The sequence below is a fragment of the Convolutriloba macropyga genome, chromosome 11 (genome assembly GCF_964194025.1).
Source record: "Convolutriloba macropyga chromosome 11, txConMacr16.3, whole genome shotgun sequence".
Taxonomy (NCBI): Eukaryota; Metazoa; Xenacoelomorpha; order Acoela; family Convolutidae; genus Convolutriloba; species Convolutriloba macropyga.
The window spans coordinates 42,355,518-42,377,558 of NC_134478.1; the positions used below are offsets into that span (position 1 = coordinate 42,355,518).

At 37.4% G+C, this 22,041-nt stretch overlaps 1 protein-coding gene across 1 annotated transcript in view; it reads right to left on the bottom strand.

Annotated features, from left to right (window-relative positions):
• Positions 1-7,452: 7,452 nt before the first annotated feature.
• The window catches only part of LOC142349202 (casein kinase I-like), a 47,507-nt gene continuing 32,918 nt past the window's right edge, over positions 7,453-22,041 (bottom strand). The window contains exons 3-5 of the mRNA XM_075400610.1: positions 16,203-16,366; positions 15,628-15,820; positions 7,453-7,821 (exon numbers count right to left, since the gene is read on the bottom strand). Of these exons, the coding sequence (XP_075256725.1) occupies positions 7,541-7,821; positions 15,628-15,820; positions 16,203-16,366 (638 nt within the window). The 3' untranslated portion in view covers positions 7,453-7,540. The remainder of the gene's footprint in view (positions 7,822-15,627; positions 15,821-16,202; positions 16,367-22,041) is intronic.

Below are 22,041 nucleotides of genomic sequence, written 5' to 3' on the forward strand. Positions count from 1 at the left end.
CGCAGCACAATTCCAATCTCTCTCTACTAGTAGTACAAAGCCAGTTCAAATCCAGCCTCATCTTAATTTCCCATCATACACATCACATATCCATTCACTTCATAATCATACAATGAGCAGCTCTGCATCTAATCCGCAAACTCCCCCTACACACAGCCGGGTCACGTTCCAGTCTACCCCCAATTCAGGAGTGAATACCACCCGCTCATTGAATGAAGGTCAAACATCACCAAACTTGGAGCTGTCAAAAGAAGAGGTCTTTGAGAACAACTTAACACAACTCTTCACAAAGGGATTCTTGGCAGTTCTCACCAGTAAAGATGCAGTTTTGAAGGAAGTACGTGACTGCATCCATCAAAATGACCCCCAAAGGTGTAAGGAAGTGAATCCTTATCTCTTCTCGTACCGGAGGGATTTACATGTCCGCTCGGGATGTGTTTGTGTGGACGAACACGTAGCGATTCCACATTCGATTCAGGACGCGGTCTTGGAAAGCCTCCACTTAACACATCCGGGAAGTTGGGGCATGATAACGCTCGGGCAATACGCGTTCTAGCCGTATATGCAACGAGAAATTTTGAACAAAGCGGCCCAGTGCAAGCCTTGTACCGATATTGGTAAGAATCTTAAGCCTGTTATTCCGGCGTCTAAATGGAAACCTTTATTGCCATGTACAGGGCCGAATGAAGAAATACAAATTGACTTTGGAGGTCCAATCACCGATGAAAAAGATCAAGATATTCATTTTCTTGCATGTATTGATCGTTTTTCTAAATATCCTTCTGTAGAAGTATTTGATAAAGCTAATGGACCCAATGTTCTTAAATTTCTAGACGACTACATTCAAATTCACGGTGTCCCTCGAAACATTAGATTAGATCAAGCACGTTGCCTAATAGGTTATAAAGTTAAAAACTTTTGTAAACAACATAATATTAACATTCTCACTGCCCCAGCAAACGATCATAGAGCTATAGGATTAGTGGAGCGTTTGATACAAACTATTAAAAGACGCTTAGGCTGTATGAAATTAGACAATAGAAATACTACATTCACAATTAAAGAAGCAATAAAGTCAATTGTCTATCAATTACGTATATGTAAACAAAAGACAACAAACGTAACACCTTTCCAAGCATATTTTGGAAGAAAGCCAAATACACCACTGAGTTATATAAGTACAATACCTAAATCATCTAATTATCATATGAAAACATTCTTCACCGCTATTTAGACGCTGATACCGTCCCAGTTGAAGACTTCTTGGACGAAAATGGATGGGTGACGGGGGATCGCAGTGATATCTTGATCGACGAGGCCATGCAGAGAGCTCAGGTAGATGCAGGTCGCCGCTACAATGGTGATCACTACAAGTCTATCTCCCGTTTCATTCTGCACCCAAAATTGAATAATCCGATCCCACGGAGAGAGCAGTCAGTGGACCTTAAGTTGGCTGGGAAAGTAACGAAGCGTTCAAAACGAGACCTTCGCGGACTCTGGGAAACCCTGGCCCCCGGTAGTACAGTTGTCCGTACATCTAATACTACTATAGTCATTAAGGAACCAGGAGTACCTGAGGTCAGTGTCCGCAATAGCGATATTGCTTAGTTCGGCACCCGTGCCGAACGCAGTACAGATCTATGGGAATACGCTAAACGTCGACCTCTGCCGTATGAAAAAACGACCGAGGAAAAGATTGCGCAACATACCAAAGAATTGAAGAAAAAATTCCGCGGAGAAATTAAAATCCGTCATCGCCCCAACCAGTCTGATGCAGCATCGGGAGTTTCATCTGCGAACAGCAACATTTCTAAAGCCACGGCGTCTCGAAAACCCCGAAAACCCCAAGCAGGAGGTAAACGTTCTCGTACTACATCTGCCACGCTGAACACCTCCAATGCTTCCTCTGTTGCTGCCTCGTCTGCAACATCATCAGTTGCCTCTCCATCGACTTCCCACACTAAACGTAATCGCCGCGCGCCTGACTACTACGGATTTGAAAGTTCGGCGTGTTCTTTGAGTGACGATTCGGCTGCTCCTGTCTCTAAAAAACAAAGACCCGCAAATCCTGTGATAGAGACTATCATTCAGGAAGAAGCAGCACAGCCTCCCGTTCCTGATACGAATTACGAACTGCGAGTGGTGAGCCCTCCTGCGCCCCCTCCAGTGAGAACATGGTCACCTGTGGATTATGACTATGACGATTATGCACGAGAAATAAGTATGAGCGTCTTTGACGCCGAAAACCAAATTTGAATCAAAACTGCTTAAACTGTCATCATTAATTGTTCAATTGTTAAAATTTAAATTCTGTAATTGTTCAGTTAAATATGGAATTGTCACACTTTTCACTTTTCCATTCATTTCATGTTTAGTGTGTACTATATATTTGTGTTCGTGTTGGGTATTCTTTAGTTAAATTTGATATGGCCCATGTAACCATATCTCCTGTGTTATACTTTTGCCGGATTTGCGTAGCGATTGTGCCTTAATTTATATTGCGTGCATACATTTTACTGTAAATGTTGACAGTTTACTTTGATTTAATTTACTTCCACATTCGAGCCACCTTTTCACTACTTCTCAGCTACTCGTCTGTTGTTGCTCACAATCTTCATTATTTATAATAACCAGTACATATGTTAATATTATCATAAATTTTTCACTGTTGCAGTTCAAAATTTTGCTCAGCCCAGGATATGTGGTACGGTTGTACCTTATTTTAGTTCATGTTCATTAAGTTGTACTAATTTTTTTTATTCTTGTCCTTGTCAGACTAAAGTCATCGTTCACATACAAGTAATTTACCGCCGACTGAAAAGTCAATATTTCATATTGTTCACATCCCCCACTTTTGATTATTTTTTCATTCTCTTGAATCTTGTTTCTGAATTCAGTTGCATTCAAATCTAGTCTGTTTTGCACTAGTCGAGATCCTATTGGATTTGAGGAGGAATTCCACTCTCACTAATTTTGTCTGCAATCGCAACACGATTGTAGCTAAGTTTAAAAGTGGTAATTCAATAATTCAGTAAAAGTTGGATTCGCACCTCGAATCCATTCACCTAATTCTAAGTGGATTTGTGACACGAATTGTATCTCTACAGTCAGGGATATCACACATGTTTACACCATATTTGAGATCTCTGGCAGGAAAAAATTTTTTCATGTGATTCAAATTGGTAGTTTGTTTTTGTTTGTGATATAAAGTCAATTATTGTGTCAATTTAAGGCATCTGGTATTCATTTTTATGAATTGATTTGTTGAGAACGTTTGAACCGAGAGCAAGTTTTATAGTTTTGCTGCTTCTAACTGTAATGACAATGGGTGAGATAAAGTGTTGATCTGAACAAATGCTTAGTTTTCTTTTTGTTCTTCTTTGAGTGATTGTCTAATTTCAGTGGTGACCCTTTCTTGTATCTTAATAGGTGCTTGTCTATTTTTTTTGTGCTTTGGTTGGAACTGTTTTTGAAATTTTTGTTTGACAATTTGTTTTTCAGAATGTCCAATGCGTGATTAGGTTTGGAAATTGTTTTGCTGTTCTAATGTTAAATGAACACTGTGTTTCGATGTTATTGATCATAATACCTTCGATAGGGTTTTGAGTTTGAGTGACTGATATGCCAAATGCGTCAAATATATCGCGACCAATGAGTGGCTGTAGAACATCTATGATTACTACAAGTTCGGCATCCCCGACTCGGCAACATTTGCTGGCCACTGAATTTTACATCATGCCAATTACAGAAATTGGCTCATTGCAAAAAATTTAAGGTCTTATGCAGGTGCGGCTGTCAATCACAATTCGAGAGACTTGTTGATAATTTTTGTGGCTAGTGACCCGTTCAGGATGCTACCGACAGTTCCAGAGTCAGTTAAGGGACCCAATTTTGTGTTTCCGTCTTTTAGTCTCGTACATTTGGTTCAAGTTGAAGAGTAGTTCTTGCAATATTGCCTTCTGAACTTTTATAATCGGATTCACATTCCACATTTTAATACATGTTGGAGATTTCCCTATCTGAATCATCTGTTGTAATTGCTTCGATTAAATTTACATTTGAACGAGTAGTTTGCATAGGAGTAGACTTTGTCTTTCGGCACACATGAGCAAAGTGGTTTTGGAGGCCACAACTGTTGCTGGTAATACGTTTTGCTATGTATTTGATTCTGTGGTTGATTGACCAAGTGAGACCGCAGTTTTGACAGAGTTGATTTTTAGATCGAATTTGTGGTTGAAGATTTAGACGACGATTTGCGTTGAGAAAGTGGCCTTGTGGTAAGATAATGTTTAATTTTGGAGAGGATTGACTATTGGAAATTTGAAGTCGATTTAGGCGACCGAGTTCCTTTTTGATTGTAAAAATTAATGGTTGGCCAGGATAAACTGTTCCTTTTAACAGTTTTTTCTGAATTTCAGAGTCCTGCATGTTGGCTATAAAGGTCTGCTATTAGAGTATCTTCTTGTTTACTTAGCTCGCAATTTTTTGTTAGTTTTTTAAACTGTCCCGTACAATGCTCATTTGACTCATCTTTTGTCTGTGTTGTTATAAGTAGCATATGTCGGTCGAATGTGATGTTTCTTAGCCTAACAAAAGCCTCCACCATGATACGCTAATTTTGTGGTGTAGTTAGGATGTCTATTCTGAGGTTCAGTTTTCAGCTACAGACAAATCTCCGCCCTTCGGTTCCAATGTAGAGGTATATTCAGGAGACAGTCTTTCGGTCTGCCTGATTCCCGGGGCTTATCAGAAATCATAATCCCGATTCTCAATTGATATCGACAACGATTTTACCAATTCATCTTGCACTGTGCATTCCGCGCTTGTCTCTCGTTTTGACTTGCTGATGATCCTTCAATGATGTCTTCATCAATCGGTTTAAATTGAAAATGCATTTGTTTTGGTTGAGGCTCGAGTAGAGTTTCTAGAATTATGTTTTCTTTCGCTAAAAGAGCTAACTTTAACTGAATCTGCCATTTCGCCCATTTTAGAGGAGGAGCCGACTTTGGTTCCCCCAAAAAACTGGATGCCTAAATGTGTCCGTTTGTGAGAAGCCGACTACGCCATGTCATATATAAACGGATTTGTGTACTTTATTTGAGACTCAAGTGGCTTCCGTTTATCATTGTCGATATTTCTGCGCGTACACTTTACAAATTCTAGTAGAATGATTCGCTTAGCGAATTGCCTAACTAAATGTTGTCTGCTAGACTTGAAGATGAAGAAGACTTGCAGAATAAATGAATTAAAATGAACCACTACACACGAGCAGCAAAATTAAGAGAATGAATCTTTGGTAGATAATAGACTTCATGCACAAAAGAATCCCAATCCGGAAATATGAGCAACAGACATGTTCGTGAACAATATAGGTCAACTTGTTCTTTACCAATGAACTGAACATAATTTTAAGATATACTGACCTTTATGTAAATTACTTACAAGGTTAATTTGAGCACATCAATTATGAGCTTTTCTGCACTAAAATAAATTGAGATTACTATGTACGACAGCATAAAAAGACTGTCCCCGACGGGTTTTAAGTATGAAAAAATAGGTTTTGATTTACGTTATGTCGTCTTTATGTCCTGTGGCTGCTTGAACTATAACAAAAGTCCTCGACAATTGGAGGAGAATGAATCTTGTCCTGGAGTTTGGCTGGATAAAAAAATGGTTCCTGGGTTTGGGCTGGAAAATAAAATGTGGACCGGAACAATAAGTTTTTTTGCGTACAATTTAAAAACCTGCCATTAATTATAAGGCAGTCAGCATGCATGCTCCTTCAGATTTTGCGTTTTAAAAGAGCCCACAACCTATCAAAAATCAGCATCCTTTGTGTACGAAAAATTGTTTATAATTTTTAAAGGCAAAAAATGAACAAGCCTCATTTTCATCATAGCTAACGAGAAGATCTCTACAATTAAACTACGTTGTTTCATTCATTCACCTATTGTGATAATAAAGTCATGTTGTGATTACTGCTCTATCTTCAGAATTGCAAAAATCTTAAGTCTTTACCTAATTTTTAAACAAAAACAGTTCAATAAAAAAATTTAATTCATAAGTAAGCTCAGGAGCAGAAAAATTCGAAACTTAAAAAAAGAGAAATGAAAAGACTTGGATTGACAAAGCTCTACCCAAGTTAAATTTGAGAAGACACTGTTTTAGAGTCAAAATGCCTATGAAAAGACTTTTACTCGACCCGTTAAAAGTTTTTGGCACAAATTATGAAAGGAAGTAGCCTAGAATTTAACTAGGGTCCTCGGCCGTGTAATTTGTTTCAATGTTTACCTTCACATGGAATTAATTGGTATTTTTTTCTGGACTAGACTAAGGTGTGACTGATCCAGACTTTCGTGCGACCTATGACCAGACCATAGTTCGACTTTGCCCTCTGATCAGTCCGTAGAGCGACCATTGTCCAGACTTTCATGCGACCTATGATCAGACTATAGTGCGACTTTGCCCTCTGATCAGACCGTAGTGCGACCATTGTCCAGACCATCGTGCGACTCAAGCGTTACCCAGACCATGTATTTTGGGTCGCACCACACGATAATTTCTCATTCATATTGATGTGTAAAAGTCTATTATGGTTTGCTTGCCATCCGAAAGGCGAAAAGTTAGTGATGGCAACTTGTTTCTACTAGCTGTGCCGACTGCTAATGAGAACCAGAGACAATGTATTGTTCAGAAATGTATATTAGGGGCATCGTCCTCGATTTCAAATATAAAATAACTGCTCTAATTTTTTGCGCGCTGAAATATTCTCTCACTAATGGAACTTGGGAATCTTGGGAATAGTTGTTGTTTCAGAAGTTAGTTTCGGAAATAGTTTTTGTTTTCGGGAACAGAGTTTGTTTCAACACAATATGTTTTTATCGGAACTCATGAACAAAATGAGCTCAACCCATTACAAGACTTCTCTTCACAGCCAAAAATCAGTGCCGCTAAAACAATTTGAGTTGAGACATGAAAAATTGCTGAGCCCATGAAAATGATTCGGCGCAACCAACCTAAAGAAATTGGTTTGAATTGAACTCGAGATCCGAAAACGTATTTGCAACACACTTGTACCGCGTGGAGATACTGTTTGTTTTTTCATGGAGTCGAGGTCTCAACTCAGATTTTCAGATTGGATCGACCTGTTAAACAGAATAATTATTGTTGTGCTGATGAGATAGCGAAAAAGGAGGGTTCTCCTAAAATGTTCAAACACCTAACTTCTGTGTTATAAGAAAATTGGATCTATTTTGTTTCCGTTTCCCCAGTTTTTTTTGGGCATTTGAACTGTACGCCCCCCCCAGGAGCACGTGCTATTTTACATTGCAGCGGACTATATATAAAACACAATTTGTAATTTGGAAAAAAAATAGTGGGAGGTGGGGGTGGGGGGGGGGGGAGAATACATCAAATCTTTTAAATTCTTCAAATTTCTATAAAGCAGCAAAACTGTGAAATAAAAGGTTTCTAAATTCTGTAAAACAGTTTTTATTGGTTCAATACTTTTGTTTGACAGTTTTTAAAGATGCCGCTGTTACTAATTGGTCCTCCTATTTCCACCCTGGACATATGTCCAGTCATATCTCCAATCAAAACACACACCCACAGCACGAGCCAGCACTCGGAGCAGAACCCGACAGTAAGCATAGTTGGGTTTCTCATAGTAGGTCAGGTTCTTAGCATACGAAAGGAGCATCTGGAACTCAATTGGCAATCCTGCGCAGAGGACTGTGATTGGGGTTGAGATTTTCTTCTCAGCTATTTTTTCGTATCGTTCCTTCTTCGGGTCTGGCTTGAGTCCTTGCCAGGGAAGAATTCCTACAGGAAAAAGCAGAAAAATAAACTTGTGCAAGTACAGAAAGCTATGTCTCAAAGTTCGAATTAAATTTTCATTCAGCTTTCCTCAGAAAACAAAAGTTGAACTCGTTTTGTTGATTCCCGAACTCTCCTGTGATAGTAAATAGTACTGATTTATGATATCCCAATAATAAAAGGATATATCAGTACTGTTTCATGGTAATCTAAGTTTTTTTTGGCTCCAAGACTTCGCAGAATAAGCTGAGACATTTTTTTTCATGAGTCCAGGGCATTGGAATCCAGAGCAGCTACTACTTTACTACTTTAGCAAGAAAATTCTGTTTTTTTTTCAAGTTGTTATGAACTAACTTCATTTTTTCTAGTATTGTTATGTGACATCCAGATTATCCTAAATTCGCCCTATTTTGTAGTAATTTGTGTTTATACACACACGCTGCAAAACACACGTGATCAAAATATGATCGTAAAAAAATACAGACTGAGAAATAGTATGCTCCAGCTCTGAAATACTATGTTACTATGTTACGGGTTGCTAAAAATTTCTATTTTTGTTCACAGTTTTGAGTCAATGAAAGTAAACTTTCATTTAATGAAAATCTGTTTCAAGAATTTTATAGTTTGAAAATTCATTTCTAGTTTTCCTGTACAGGGCGTTTTTTAACCAACAATTGAACCGTGAGATGAACTCTGCGTTGAATTGACTGGAGAAATAAATTAATTGAAACCGGCAAAAACTGGAATGTGAAGCTCTTAAGAAATGAGTGGTTTGGTTATTTAGTCCGCATTTAGTTCCCTAGTTCAATTATGTCCAAAATTTACGAACGCCTGGAAATTTTTTCAGACGTCAGAAACACCAGAAACAGAATAAACAACATTTTGGTTTTGGGTTTGAATCAGTTTTCTAGTAACGCTTAATTACCTTTTTAGTGTTTTTAACGTCTAATAGCTGTTTTCATAGTTTTCATAAAAGCTTCCCAATAGATCAGCGTCAATATTGTTTGATGTTCCAAGCAAGATTTCCTAAACAATTTTTTGGACGCTGTTTTTCAATGGAATTTTAAAGTGGAACCAAATGCGGGGAAACTTCAAAATTAAGTATATTAAAAACTAAAATTCCTTTTGCTTATCTGATACAAAATTGGCAATAATATTTTTAGTTTGTGCATTTAGTTTTCATAGTGACGTAGACAATGACTTGTCGTGCCTCGATTTACTCTGCGATACTAAAACTCTATTCTTAAAATAGTCAAGAAGTTTTTTGGTTGGGGTGGTAATTATGTTTTTATGTTTTTCTTGACGGGCAGAACTACTAAATTGATCAATTGTTTCCTCGTGTTTTTGTGCGTTTTTCCAAAACACTAAAATTAAATTAAGGAGATAATTATTTTGCAAATTTTAGTTTTAGATCACTGCAGCAAGGTTTTGCTTTCGTCCATAAATTTGAAATTCTTGAAAACTTTTGTATACCTTAGCTAGGGTATCTGTTGTAATATGATCTCCCACAATAACAAGAATCTTGAATTATGGCTCAAAGGATTTTTTCGAAAACGTTTTCTCGGTCTTTTGCTCGTTTTATGCGAAACAGTAGTTACCAGTTTGTGAACAAGTGTGAAGTGCAAAAAGTTGATCAAACGGTGCATTATATCGTTTTGAAATGGAAAACTTTGAAATTAGAGTACTAGATCAGCTTTATTGTTGCCTTTTATCAGCAGCAAAACTGGGGTTTAAGACGTATCCTTCCAGTCACATTTGCTGAAAGGGGAGTTATGAAATTGTATGCTTCACGCGTATATTTTAAAATCAAAGGATGTTTTTTTAAATCAGATACGAGTTATTGTGATGGGGGATCCACAGTTTGGTCTGCTCAGAACCAGTACCTTGCTTCCAGAGAGTTCAACACTGAATCGTAATTACACACTTATCTTAAGAAATCACATTCTGTTTTTGGGCTTGAGGAGTAACTGTAAATCTCAGCCCGGGCATTAATAGTATTCAAATTAATACTCCATCCCTAGGGTATCCGCAAAATTGTTCAATTAGTGAGTGGTATGGGTCTTCGTGTTTTTATTGACAGTTAGTATTACAAAATTGATCCGTTGTATCATCGTCTTCTCTGGCTTAATTTTTGCACCAAATCACTTTTCAAACCAAAATAGTGTAAACAGAACTGGTTGGTGATTACTAGTAGACGTATCTAAACCTGAGAACATCCACACTTCCTAATAAATTGGACCTTACAAAACAACAGTTGTCTTTCCTGGTCGAAAATTTTTCCCTCTCAAAATGCTTATTTTAAAAGTTTAAAATCCTTGTTCTTTCTTCATTTTTTCGTCTTTGGGGGCTATGGTTCGTTAATAACAATTGTCTGGAATATGTCGAACTGCATATAGGACCTGATTTAAAAATAACCGATTTTTTTTTAAAAAATTGTTTTTCTGGCAATGGTTTTTCTTTTCATCTTTAGTAGAAGCTTAAAAACAGTAGTTGCTCAAGCATTAATCATTTTACTGAGATCTGCTCCATTTTAGTTTGTTCTGTTATGTATCATGTTAGCAGTTTTTTTTTGTTTTTAGGTTTTTGTATGGGACCTTAGTAGAGGCCTTCCCGGTTGCGATCCTGAATAAAGTTTTTCAACTTACTGGAAAAAAGCGGCTCATTTGTTGGTTAATAAACTAACGGGAGCAGTTTTTTTCCGACATTCTTGACAATTCTAGCTAATTCTTGATAGGTCCTAATAATTCTTCCTTAATTCTAAAATTTTGTGAGAAATCTTGTTTTTGGGTGCTATTGAACTTTTAATAGTTGGTACGTCTTGCCAAGTCGAAGATAATCTTTCGTGAAAATCGCGCCAAGATCTTGTTTCTTGACAGCCATGGAAAGATTGTCGTGGTCGATAACACGGGTCAAAAAATTCAATAAGTTGAACTTTAATTTAAATTTTGAACTGAAAATATACAAAAATTAGCTTGTTTTTATATTGGTTATCTATGCGAAAATATACAGAGAAAATTTAGATTAGCTAAAAATATTTTACATGATTGGCATGTGAATAGATCTTAACTCCGAATCCCGGAGGTGATTTTCTATTTTCATCAACATTTCATGAGAAACATATATGGCTTGGGTAAAATCGAGTTCATTAGTTGGAGGTCGGTGGATGTTAGAATCAGGTTTCTGTTGGTGAGAGAATTTACTTCTGATATATGTTCGATAGGTCAATAAGATAATGATAGCGCCAAAACAAAATAAGAATTGAGTTTAGTTTTGTGGCCATTACTTATCGACACAGCAATAAAGTTCCTCAGGTAAGTTCTTCTTTCGTTCTTTGAAACCTTAATAAGGAAATCTTCTAAGTTTCTTGATGTTTCTTTGAAACTATCACATCCTCCCTCCTCTTTAAGTAAGTTTGTGGGTATAGGTTCTCCAAATCTGTCGGGTTGTTTTCTGTTTCGTGTTCGTGAAGGCTCTGAGGTTTCGTGTTGTTGGTGCTCTGCAGATAATGTGGCTGCAGACGCTTCATTTTGAAGTGAAGGTCCCACATCTGTGCTCTGAAGTTGTTGTTCTGATTGAGATATGGTCTCCTCCACTGCTGGTTCAGATTTCACATTGTCCTCGTCTAGTCTCGCAATTTTGTTGTCGCTCACTAGAATAGTCCGTGCTGAGTTTTCGGGCTGCATGAAAGATGTGTTCAAGCCCTTGCTGATGATTAAGGTAGCAGGAACTGTCTTTGTCTTTTTGTTGGCCTTGAATAGAATGGGTTCGCACAAGCAGAAATCTGCTATTGCTGGTAATCTTACTCTGCGTCCCCACAAGAGTTCACCTGGAGTTTTGCTCCTCGTCTTTGAAGTGTTGCGATTTGTCATCAGTCCCCTTTGCAGGAATGTTCCAAATGACACATTAAGGTTGGGATTGCACGCTTGAAATGCCCGCTTCACTGTCTAAACTGCTCTTTCATCTAGTCCATTAGCTCTTGGATGATAGACGGATGATTCCATTTTCTTAATTCCCGGTGATTCACAACACTGTTTAAGGTCACCACTTACAAATTCAGGACCATTATCAGATACTAAAGTTTTTGGTATTCCGAATCTTGCAAAGATTTGACTAAGATATCTTTTAACTGTTTCTGATGTTCTTTTTCCCGCGGGGAAGTATTCTATTCAACCAGATTCTGCGTCAACAATTACTAGGATATTGCTTTGGTCCTTATCATAACCCCAGTCCATGTGGAGCCGTTCCCAAACGTCGGCTTCTGGTCATGTAAAAACTGTTTTTCCCAGGCTAGGCCTGTTCAATTGACAATTCTTACATTTACTAACAAAGTGTTGAACGTCTTGGGTAATGCCAGGCCGTCATGCTATCAATCTGTCTGATGCCTCAGTTGCATTCTTCCCGGGATGTGTCTCATGCGCTTTTGCCAAAACCAAGTCTCGTAGTTTGGGTGGAATGAAAGGAACAACACCTCTGAAGATGATTCCATTATGTAAAGAAAGTGCATCTTTCTGTTGTTCAAATCCTTTTTCCGCTTCTGAACAATGTTTCCAATTGCCGCTTTCGATTTGTTTCATTATGTCCTAGAAGAGTGTTTGTTCCAAGTTCAGTTTTGATTTCTGCTTGGGTCACCAAATCACTCTGGGCGAAGTAGATGTTATTGATTGCGAAGCACACTCGATCGTTGTCCGATTCGTCCTAGTCAAAATCCATTCTGCTCAAAGCATCTGCATTGGGTATCTACTCTCCTGGCGTGTACTTCAACTCATAGTAAAAACCCATTAGAGCTATTGCCCATCTTGGGATCCTCGCTGATGCTGTCTTCGGGATCTCCTCGTCTGGTGCAAAGAGATATTTGAGTGGTTTGTGGTCAGTCTGTAGGGTAAATCGTCTTCCAAGAAGGAATTGTTTTAGTCTCGTGACCACAAACACAACTGCCAGTGCTTCCCGCTCTATGTTCGAGAAATTTTGCTCCGCTTGAGTCAATTTTTTCAATACATATATGACTGGATGTCCTTCTTGCGAAATAAACCCGCCAATGACTTTTTCAGAGGCGTCAGTAGTAATTTGTTTCTTTTTATAGACTATATGGCTGTACTGGTGGGTTAGCACATAATTCATTTTTTATGTCTTCAACGGCTTTTTGTTGCATTTTGCCGCATGAGAAATCGCTAGCTATTTCTCATGTTATTTAAGGGTAGCATTTTTGTTGCAAAATCAGGAATCATTCTTCCGTAAAAGTTAGCTAGCCCAACAAACGATTCGAGTTGTTTATTGTTAGTTGGTGCTTTTGCATTTTTTGTTTTTTCAACATGTTTGGATTCGGGTGCTATTCCCTCCTTTGAAATGGAGTGTCCCAAAAAGCTAAGGCTATCGACTGGTTTTGAGTTGGAATTTTTCTCATTAATAGTAAAATGTTTCTCACCTAGTCGACTCTTGACTGCAAGCATTCTCTTGTCGAACTGCTTCTTGGTAGTTTTCCAATCCCTGAGGTAGTCCCCACATCTTGAACAATCCCTGAGATGTGTTGATTGTGCATATATCTTTTGCTTCTTCGTCAAGTTCAATTTGATATTAGGCATCTGAGAGTTCAGTTTTGCCAAAGTATGAGGCCCTATGTAGGTTGTGGAAGATCGTCTCCATTTCTGGTATTGGGTAGTACTCATCCATGACCTTGCCATTGATGTGCACTTACAAGTCCACGCAAAGTCTGAGTTCTCCACTCTTCTTTCTGTGCCACACAACTGGAGATGCATTATTGACTCCTCCTGGCTGTACCGGTGCAAGGATGCCTTGTCTGACCATTCGTTTCAGCTTCTCTGTGACCTTGTCTTGAAGAGGTAGAGGTATTTTTCGGGCTTTGCAGAACATTGGCTGCGTTCCTGGTATCAGCTTTACATGAGTTTTGTAACCCTTCACAGCAGGTAGGTGCTCGGCTGTGATGTTGTTCACACCGTGCTTGGGTAGAAGATCTCTACCAAGTAGTCCAAATTCTTTATCAGACTGCACAACGGCTAGTTCTTTTTGCGTGAGCGTGCTTCCGTTCCATTCAATGTCACAAGTAAGTGATCCCAGAAGCGTGATCCCAATTGATGACCATCATAAGCTTCGAGATGTCTTATCTTACCATCCAAATGAGGTTTACCAAGCTCAGTCCACATTTTTGATATCACTGTGCTATCTGCACTTGTGTCTACCTGCATTTTTACTTTGTAGTTATTTATTGAGATATTTTCACATGTCACAGACATGCTAAAGATTTGTTCTTTAGTATAAAACATTCCCATCTTCGATGCTGGAGATGCTTGCTCTGAAGAAACATTTTCTCCTTCGCAAAAGTTATTCTGTTTATTGTACTTACCTGAATTTGGTTGGGGTTTGCTTCTACACATTTTTGAGAAGAGTCCCACCTTTTCATAGGTGTTGCCTTTTTCACTTAGCGCTGGACAGGTTCTACTAGAGTGTCGCTTACCTCCACACCTAGTGCACATGTTGTTGCTTTTAATAGCCGTAATTTTTTCATTTGGTTTTCGAAAGGTCTTTTCGAAGTTGAACCCAACTTCTTCTTTCACATTAAAGGGCTCATTACCTGATGAGGAACCTGAAAAAGCCATTGCTTGACTTCTGAACTGTAAGCTCTCGGTCATTTCAGTAACCGACATTGCTGGTTTTGCTTTAATACCGTCTAGTAGTCTAAGTTTTGCTTCAGGCTCCCTCAAACTTGAGATAAACTTTATTATTACCAACTCCTCTTCGGGGTTCGCCGCTGTTTCCAGTTTTTCGAAGTCACAATAGCGTGCTTCTTCTCTTAGACGAGCTAGGAAGTCGTCGTCTGACTCCCCTACACCTTGTATTACGGACAGAAATTTAGCCCTTTCTGCCGTTACTACTCTCTCTTTAGGAGAAATATAATTTTGAATCGCCAATCTTGTGTCTTTATACAGAGTGTCTATCACATTCCTAGGACTCATTAGGCTCCTAAGTTTAATAATTGTATCTTGCCCGCACATACTAAGGAAGAGATTGGTTACCTGTAGGTCCTGTACAGTACCATCGTTGTTGACCTTGTCCTCTTCTTCTCTGCGCGACCTTTCGCCACAAAAGACATCTTCCACGCAGTAGCTGATTCTGCATTCTGTAGATCCAAAATTTGTCTGTCTGTAGCTGAACTGGACACCATTGTCGTGGCCGATAACACGGGTCAAAGAATTCAATAAGTTGAATTTTAAATTAAATTTTGGACTGAAAATATACAAAAATTAGCTGGTATTTAGAGTGGTTATCTATGCGAAAATATACAGAGAAAATTTAGATTAGCTAAAAATATTTTACATGATTGGCATGTGAACAGATCTTAACTCCGAATCCCGGAGGTGATTTTCTATTTTCATCAACATTTTATGAGATTCATATATGGCTTGGGTACAATCGAGTTCATTAGTTGGAGGTCGGTGGATGTTAGAATCAGGTTTCTGTTGCTGGGAGAATTTACTTCTGACATATGATTGATAGGTCAATAAGATAATGATAGCGCCAAAACAAAATTAGAATTGAGTTTAGTTTTGTGGCCATTACTTATCGACACAGCAATAAAGTTCGTCGGGTAAGTTCTTCTTTCGTTCTTTGAAACTTTAATAAAGAAAACTTCTAAGTTTCTTGATGTTTCTTTGAAACTATCACAAAGATCTTCCAAGTTTGTACATATCTTGATATTATGTAACATGGCAAGATCTTGGCAAGATATACCCCGTTTTTATATGTTTCTTATCTAGGCTATCATGTTTTGTTTCACTCGACCAGAAATAGGGCGCGGACCTTTTAGGAAGTAGAGCAGGATGTAGAAAAAGCACTCGATGTCGTCTCTCCTGGACTGTTCCAGGCCCAGGTGGTTGTTCACACTGGCGTACCTCGCTGTGCCAGTCATGTTCTTCCTCTCGTTGTAGTCGTACTGTACTCTGGTCCTCTTGTCCCTGTACTGTTTGCACAGCCCAAAGTCTATCAGAAACACCTGCACACCATCATGAAGGGTTACAATCAAAATTTACCCTCGATGAATGTAGCATTTTTGAAAACATGGCTTAGTGAATACTGTATAAAGATATAAGAATTCCACAACCTCACCAAGATGAAACTCGTGACCCAAAACAGGTGAGGGCGAGACAGGGGACCGACTCGAGCCGCAACTTCGGCCAGGCCCTTCTTAAACGTTGCCTATTCACCCTCCTCCTTACACAAAATTGTACTCGGACTGGCTGAAAGTATGATTGTATGGTTTCATAAAAAAATGTCCGAATTTTATGGGTTTAAAATTAAAGCAGAAGGAAAAGAAACGTAAATTGCGTTTTATTGTCGATGATTTTTGAGTGAGTTTCGTCAGATACAGAGCGTACCTTCCACTGGTTGCTCTGTTCTTTGCCAATCATCATGTTGTCTGGCTTCATGTCCCTGTGTATATATCCCTCATCATGTAGACACTGCAGCCTCGTGATCATCTGCTCCGCTATCATTATCGCAGTCTTCACTGTGAATCGGCGGTCACATTTATCAAACAGACCTGTGAAAGAATACTCTCCGGTCAACGTTTTTTTTACCGATAATTATGATAGAAACATACTGATGGGTGCAGAAGTTGGTGCAGAGATTCAGGTCAAAATTCTCTTCTTTTCCCTCCCCCATTAAAGCTCATTCCCCATCATGGTATATTTGCCGTAATTGGGGGCTATGAGTTCTGTTGGTATAACTAAAAAATCTCCAAGTTTCTTCTAGGCTTTGAATGCCAGCGAGAAAATTGAAAAAAAATAACGCACGGTTTGTTACAAGTTATCCTGTTTATCATAAATATACCTTTTGAACCCAACAGAAACTATGCAATATACTGGTGGCGACAGGGAATGATTATTTTGTATGATTTGTGACGACAAATTTTATTGTAGTATGATTCAATCAAAACTAGTGGTCTCAAAAGTAACTATGATTTAGCAATAAAAGAACTGCCATATCACAAAAAAATACAGGACCAGCAGCTCTCGAGGCTAACGATTTCAACTTTTGCTACTTCTTCGAGGTCCCATTCTTACGTGATTACATTTTATTTGACAGATCTTCCTTCGGGTGAAGGATGATCTTCCTTTGACAGATCTTGCTTTGACAGAAAAAAGATGATATGCACATCTTTGGATTGATGACAACCGACAATTCTCAGTTTCAATTCAGCTATATAAATTAACAACAATTCAGCCATTCATTGAATTTAAAAGCAAATGAATGCAAAAACCAGAACTGGTTGAACTCAATTACCTACTGAGGTCGTGTCAACAGACAATTTATTTAATTGTGCAGTTTTTTACGACATACTTGGAGTCTAGTAAGCCGAAATGCTTTAAGAGAACTTAATGCCCGCTGGAGGCTACCTGTTTATCCAATTGTTGATAACGAAATGTCTGAGGGGTCAGACGAAAAGTCTGTCCAGCAACAAATTGCATACAAAGACCAACAGGACTCATATAATTGCTATAAACTTCGTTTGAGTGCAGTTAATCAGTTAAATGAGGAGTGATGGCATTTGTTCTTTTGATTTTTTGCGCTGTTTTATTGGACATGTTGGTTTCGGCTTGTTTCCGCGCTTGCTGTTTTTGAACCATTTTTACGGTATCTTTACGCCTATCTTTACGGGAGGGGTATTTGTTATATGACCGACAATTTTTGTGGTTGGAATAAAACATTGGGTAAAACCCAATTAATTTCCCTCCGCTGTCTGTGTGTATAAAGGAACGGTTGTTTTAGCAGCAATAATGGTTTGCGAAATGTAGTTGATATACACCACCGAAACAATTTGGGTACCATTTGAGAGTATATATATCAAGTAAAGATCAAATATCATTAATCTACAATGTTGAAATTAGCTCACAAGAAAATCCCATACTACACTTTATTTTTCTGAAAACGAAAACAGTGCTTTCCGTTTACAATTTATTAAAAAATACCTTGTCCGCAATAATGTGCTGCTTACCTTCAAATCACGACAATAATAATTGACTTCCCAAAGACCAATTCACTTCAACGAAAAATTACGAATCATTTAATCTTAAAAAAATGATATCAAGTAAAAGTGGCAGCTGTTTTCGGGCTTTGCCATTAGCTAGCTGAGCGGCTGTAGTAGGCTAGCTTAATCTCAATTGCGGGGGGGGGGGGGGTGAGTGGGGGAGACTGTTTGGGGTTACAGTTGAAATAAGGTAGAGAGGGGGGGGGGGTACCGGAGATCGGAGTGGGGAAGGAGGAAATGGGGGCGTTTAGAGGAAAGGTGTTAAGTGGGGGGATTAAAGGGAGAGGGGTCAAACTCTAAGAAACAATCCTCATATAATGAAATTGTTGCTCTCAATCTGCTTCCCTGGCACACATACTTAAATACTGCTGAGTCAAAAGGCTCTACGAGAACTCAATACCCTTTGAGATGAACCTGCTTATTCTGTTTTTGGAAGTTCAAAAAGGTCAAAAAAAACCGTTGAAGCGAAAAATCGCATAAAAACATAGCCCGCGGAATACCGGAAGCAACTCAAGGAATAAGTCGGGCGATATAATCTCTAAACCAGCATAACCAAGTTAACTCTGGAAACCGATTGGCAGAATCAATTGGAAACGCGGGGCTTTATTGAGAACAACGGAAAGTAATAGGAGGGTAAAACGATGAAGAGTGAGGCTACAACCAAACATTTTCTTAGAAAATCAAACCAATGCAAACTTCAGTTGTACGTTTTGCGATCTTGGCAGCATATTGCAGTCTCAAAAAATGTACGGTTTTGTTAAAAAAGTAATCCCTCCGTTGGAACTTTTTTGGAACAAAATAATTTAAGTTATGCCATGAAGATGTCTGAAAACAAATGATTCATGACAAAACGCCAGCGTATTTAAAAGGCGAAAGCGTTGTATGCTTGTAAGATTTCCGGCTTTAATTGGTAAAATTTCTCAACTAAAAACCACCAAAATTACAAAATCACAATGCTTTTTCAAAATAAAATGGACGGAATCTGGTTAAATTAAAAAAAAACAATCTTGTTGTCTTTCCCATTTTATCCCCCAAGAAATTGTAGCCTTCCAGTATGGTATGTTTACAACGTTTGGAGGGTTATACTTTATCTGCCTGCCAAAAGCAGAGACTCTTTTGAGAAACACTAATTTTTAGAAAGACATTGTTTCAACAAATTTTTAGCGTTGGCACACTCGAATCAGTCTGTTATATTTTCGTTCCCCTTTACAAAATGTGTCATCAAAAAAATTACAGAAGATCTACATTTTAACAAAACATAATTTGTGGTTGAGGAACGGTATTTTTTTAAAGATTTGCCGCTCTTAGTGGTAATATTTCCCCAATAAAAACCACCAAAAAAACTAAATTTCAATACTTACTTAAAATAAAATGGAATGAATCTTTTTTAACTTATCTATTAAAAAACTTGCAGCTTTTACGATTTGCGGCTTTTAGTGGTAATAGTTCCCGATTAAATACCACCAAAATTGCAAAATATCAATGCTTAATGAAAATAAAGTGGATTGATTTGCTTCAGTTTTTTTTAAAAAAAAAACAATCCTTTTGTGGTTCCCATTTTAGCCGCCTTTGAAATCACAGCCTTCTAACATGTTCTGTTTTTAATATTGGGAGTGCTACCTTTTACCTGACTGCTAAACGATGAAGTTTTATTGAGATGGAATATATTTTGGAAAGAATTTGTTTCGACAATTTATTAGCATTGACAGCTTGTGTTACAAAATGTGTAATCAAACAAAAAATATAGCTTTTCTAAATTAAATTGTAACAAAACATATTGTGTCGTTGAGAAGCAATATTAATTTTCAAGATTTGCGCCCTTAAAATGCGCAGATTGTATGATTTGCGGCTTTAAGTTGCAATGATTCCTCAAAATGCTTCAAAATAAAATGTATTGATTATGTTTTAGATTAAAAAAAAGCAATCGCCTTGACTTTCCTATTTTGCCACCACTAAAATTTAGACGTTCAGTTTGGTCTGTTTACAATATTGGGGGGCTATACTATATCTGACAGCTAAGCGCGGATGCTTAACTGAGAACCATACATAGGAAAGATATTGTTTCAACTTTTCCTAGCGTTGACAAACTCGAATCAGCCTCTTAATTTTTTTCTTCTTTACAAAATGTGTCATCAAATATAAACTATAGCAGTTCAACACTTTAACAAAAGATATTGTGTGGTTGAGAATCAGTAATATTTTTAAGATTTGAGACTTTAAAAATTTGCAGTTTGTAAGATTTGCGGCTTTTAGTGGCAATGTTTCCCACTAAAAGCCACAAAAATTACAAAAGCTCAATGCTTGTTCAAAAAATGGATGGAAATTGTATAAAGTTTTTTGAAAAAAACATTCATCTAGTCCTTCCCAGTTTGCCCTCTTGAAAACATAGAATTTCAGTATGGTCTGTATACAATATTGGAGGTGCTGTACTTTATTTGACTGCTAAACGCGGATTTTTTTTGAGAACAACTACATTTTGGAAAAATATTGTTTCCACGTTTTTTGTGCGTTGATACGCTTTAAGCAAGCTCTTAATTTCTTGTTACCTTTACAAAACATGCCATCAACCAAAAATTATAGCAGTTCCACATATTAATAAAAAAAGAAATTGTGTGGTTGAAAAGTTTTGCGGCTTTTAGTATGACAATGTTTCCCAACTAAAAGCCACCAAAATTACAAAATCTCAAACATGTTCAAAATAAAATAAGTTGAATCTGTTTTAATTTGTTTTTAAAAGCAATCACTTTGTCTTTCCCATTTTACCCCTGCGAAATTACAGCCTTTCATTATGGTCTATTTTTAATATTGGGAGGGCTATACTTTATCTGACTGCTAAATGTGGATGCTTTATTGAGAGCCGCTATGTATTGGAAAGAACTTTTTTCAACATTTTTTTTGCGTTAAAACACTCGAATTAGGTCTTTCAGTTAGCCCTTTCACTGTTTACAATAGTGGGAGGGCTATACTTTATCTGACTCTTAAACGCGGAATTTTTTTGAGAACTACTATTTTTCTGAAAAACATTGTTTCAACTTTTTTTTGTGTTGATACGTTCTAATCAGGCTCTTAATTTCTTAATGTTTTTTTTACAAAATTTGTCATCAATCAAAAATTATAGCAGTTATATTGTCTGAGAAGCAGTTTTATTGTTTTTATACCACTAAATAATAACAAAATTGCAAAATCTCAATGCTTGATCAAATGAAAGTGGACTGACTTAGCCCTAAATTTTAAAAAACACGCTTTTTGTTCTTCCAATTATAGCTACACGAAAATGTAGCCTTCTAGTATGGTCTGCTTACAACATTGGGAGGGCTAAATTTTATCTGACTGCTAAACGTGGATGCTTTATGTAGAACCACTATTATTTGAAAAGACATTATTTCAAATTTTTTCTAGCGTTGATACACTCTAATCAGGCTCTTCTTTTCTCGTTCCCCTTTCCAGAATATGTCATCAAACAGAAAATATAGCAGTTCTGCATTTAAAAAAAGATATTGTATGGTTGAAAAACAGTATTATTGTTAAGTTTTGCGACAATTAGTGGCAAGGTTTCCCCAATAAAAGCCATCAAAATTACAAAATTTAAATGCTTGTTCAAAAAAATGGACTGAAAATGATTAAAGTTTTTGGAAAAAAAATTATCTTGTCTTTCCCAGTTTGCCTTTATGAAATTAAAGAACATTAACATGGTCTGTTTACAATATTGGGAGGGCTTTACTTTAAATGTCTGCTAAACGCGGATTTTTTTTTATTGAAAACCACTATATTTTGGAAAGACATGGTTACAACGTTTTTTAGCGTTGGTACACTCTATTCAGGCTCTTAATGTCTCGTTGCCCTTTCAAAAATATGTCATCAAACAAAAAGTAAAGCAGTTTCATTTTTGACAAATGATTTCTTTCGGTTAAGAAGCAATATTTTTTTAGGATTTGCGGCTTTGACAATTTGCGGTTTGTAAGATTTGCTGCTTTTAGTGGTAAAATTTTACCTAAATTTTACCTATGAATACCAACAAAATTACAAAATCTCAATGCTCGATCAAAACAAAGTGGAATGAATTAGCTCTAATTTTTTTTTAAAAAAAGCTCTTTCTTGTCTTCCAATTATAACTACACGAAAATGTAGCCTTCCACTATGGCCTGTTTACAATATGGGAGGGGCTAATTTTCATCTTACTGCTTCGC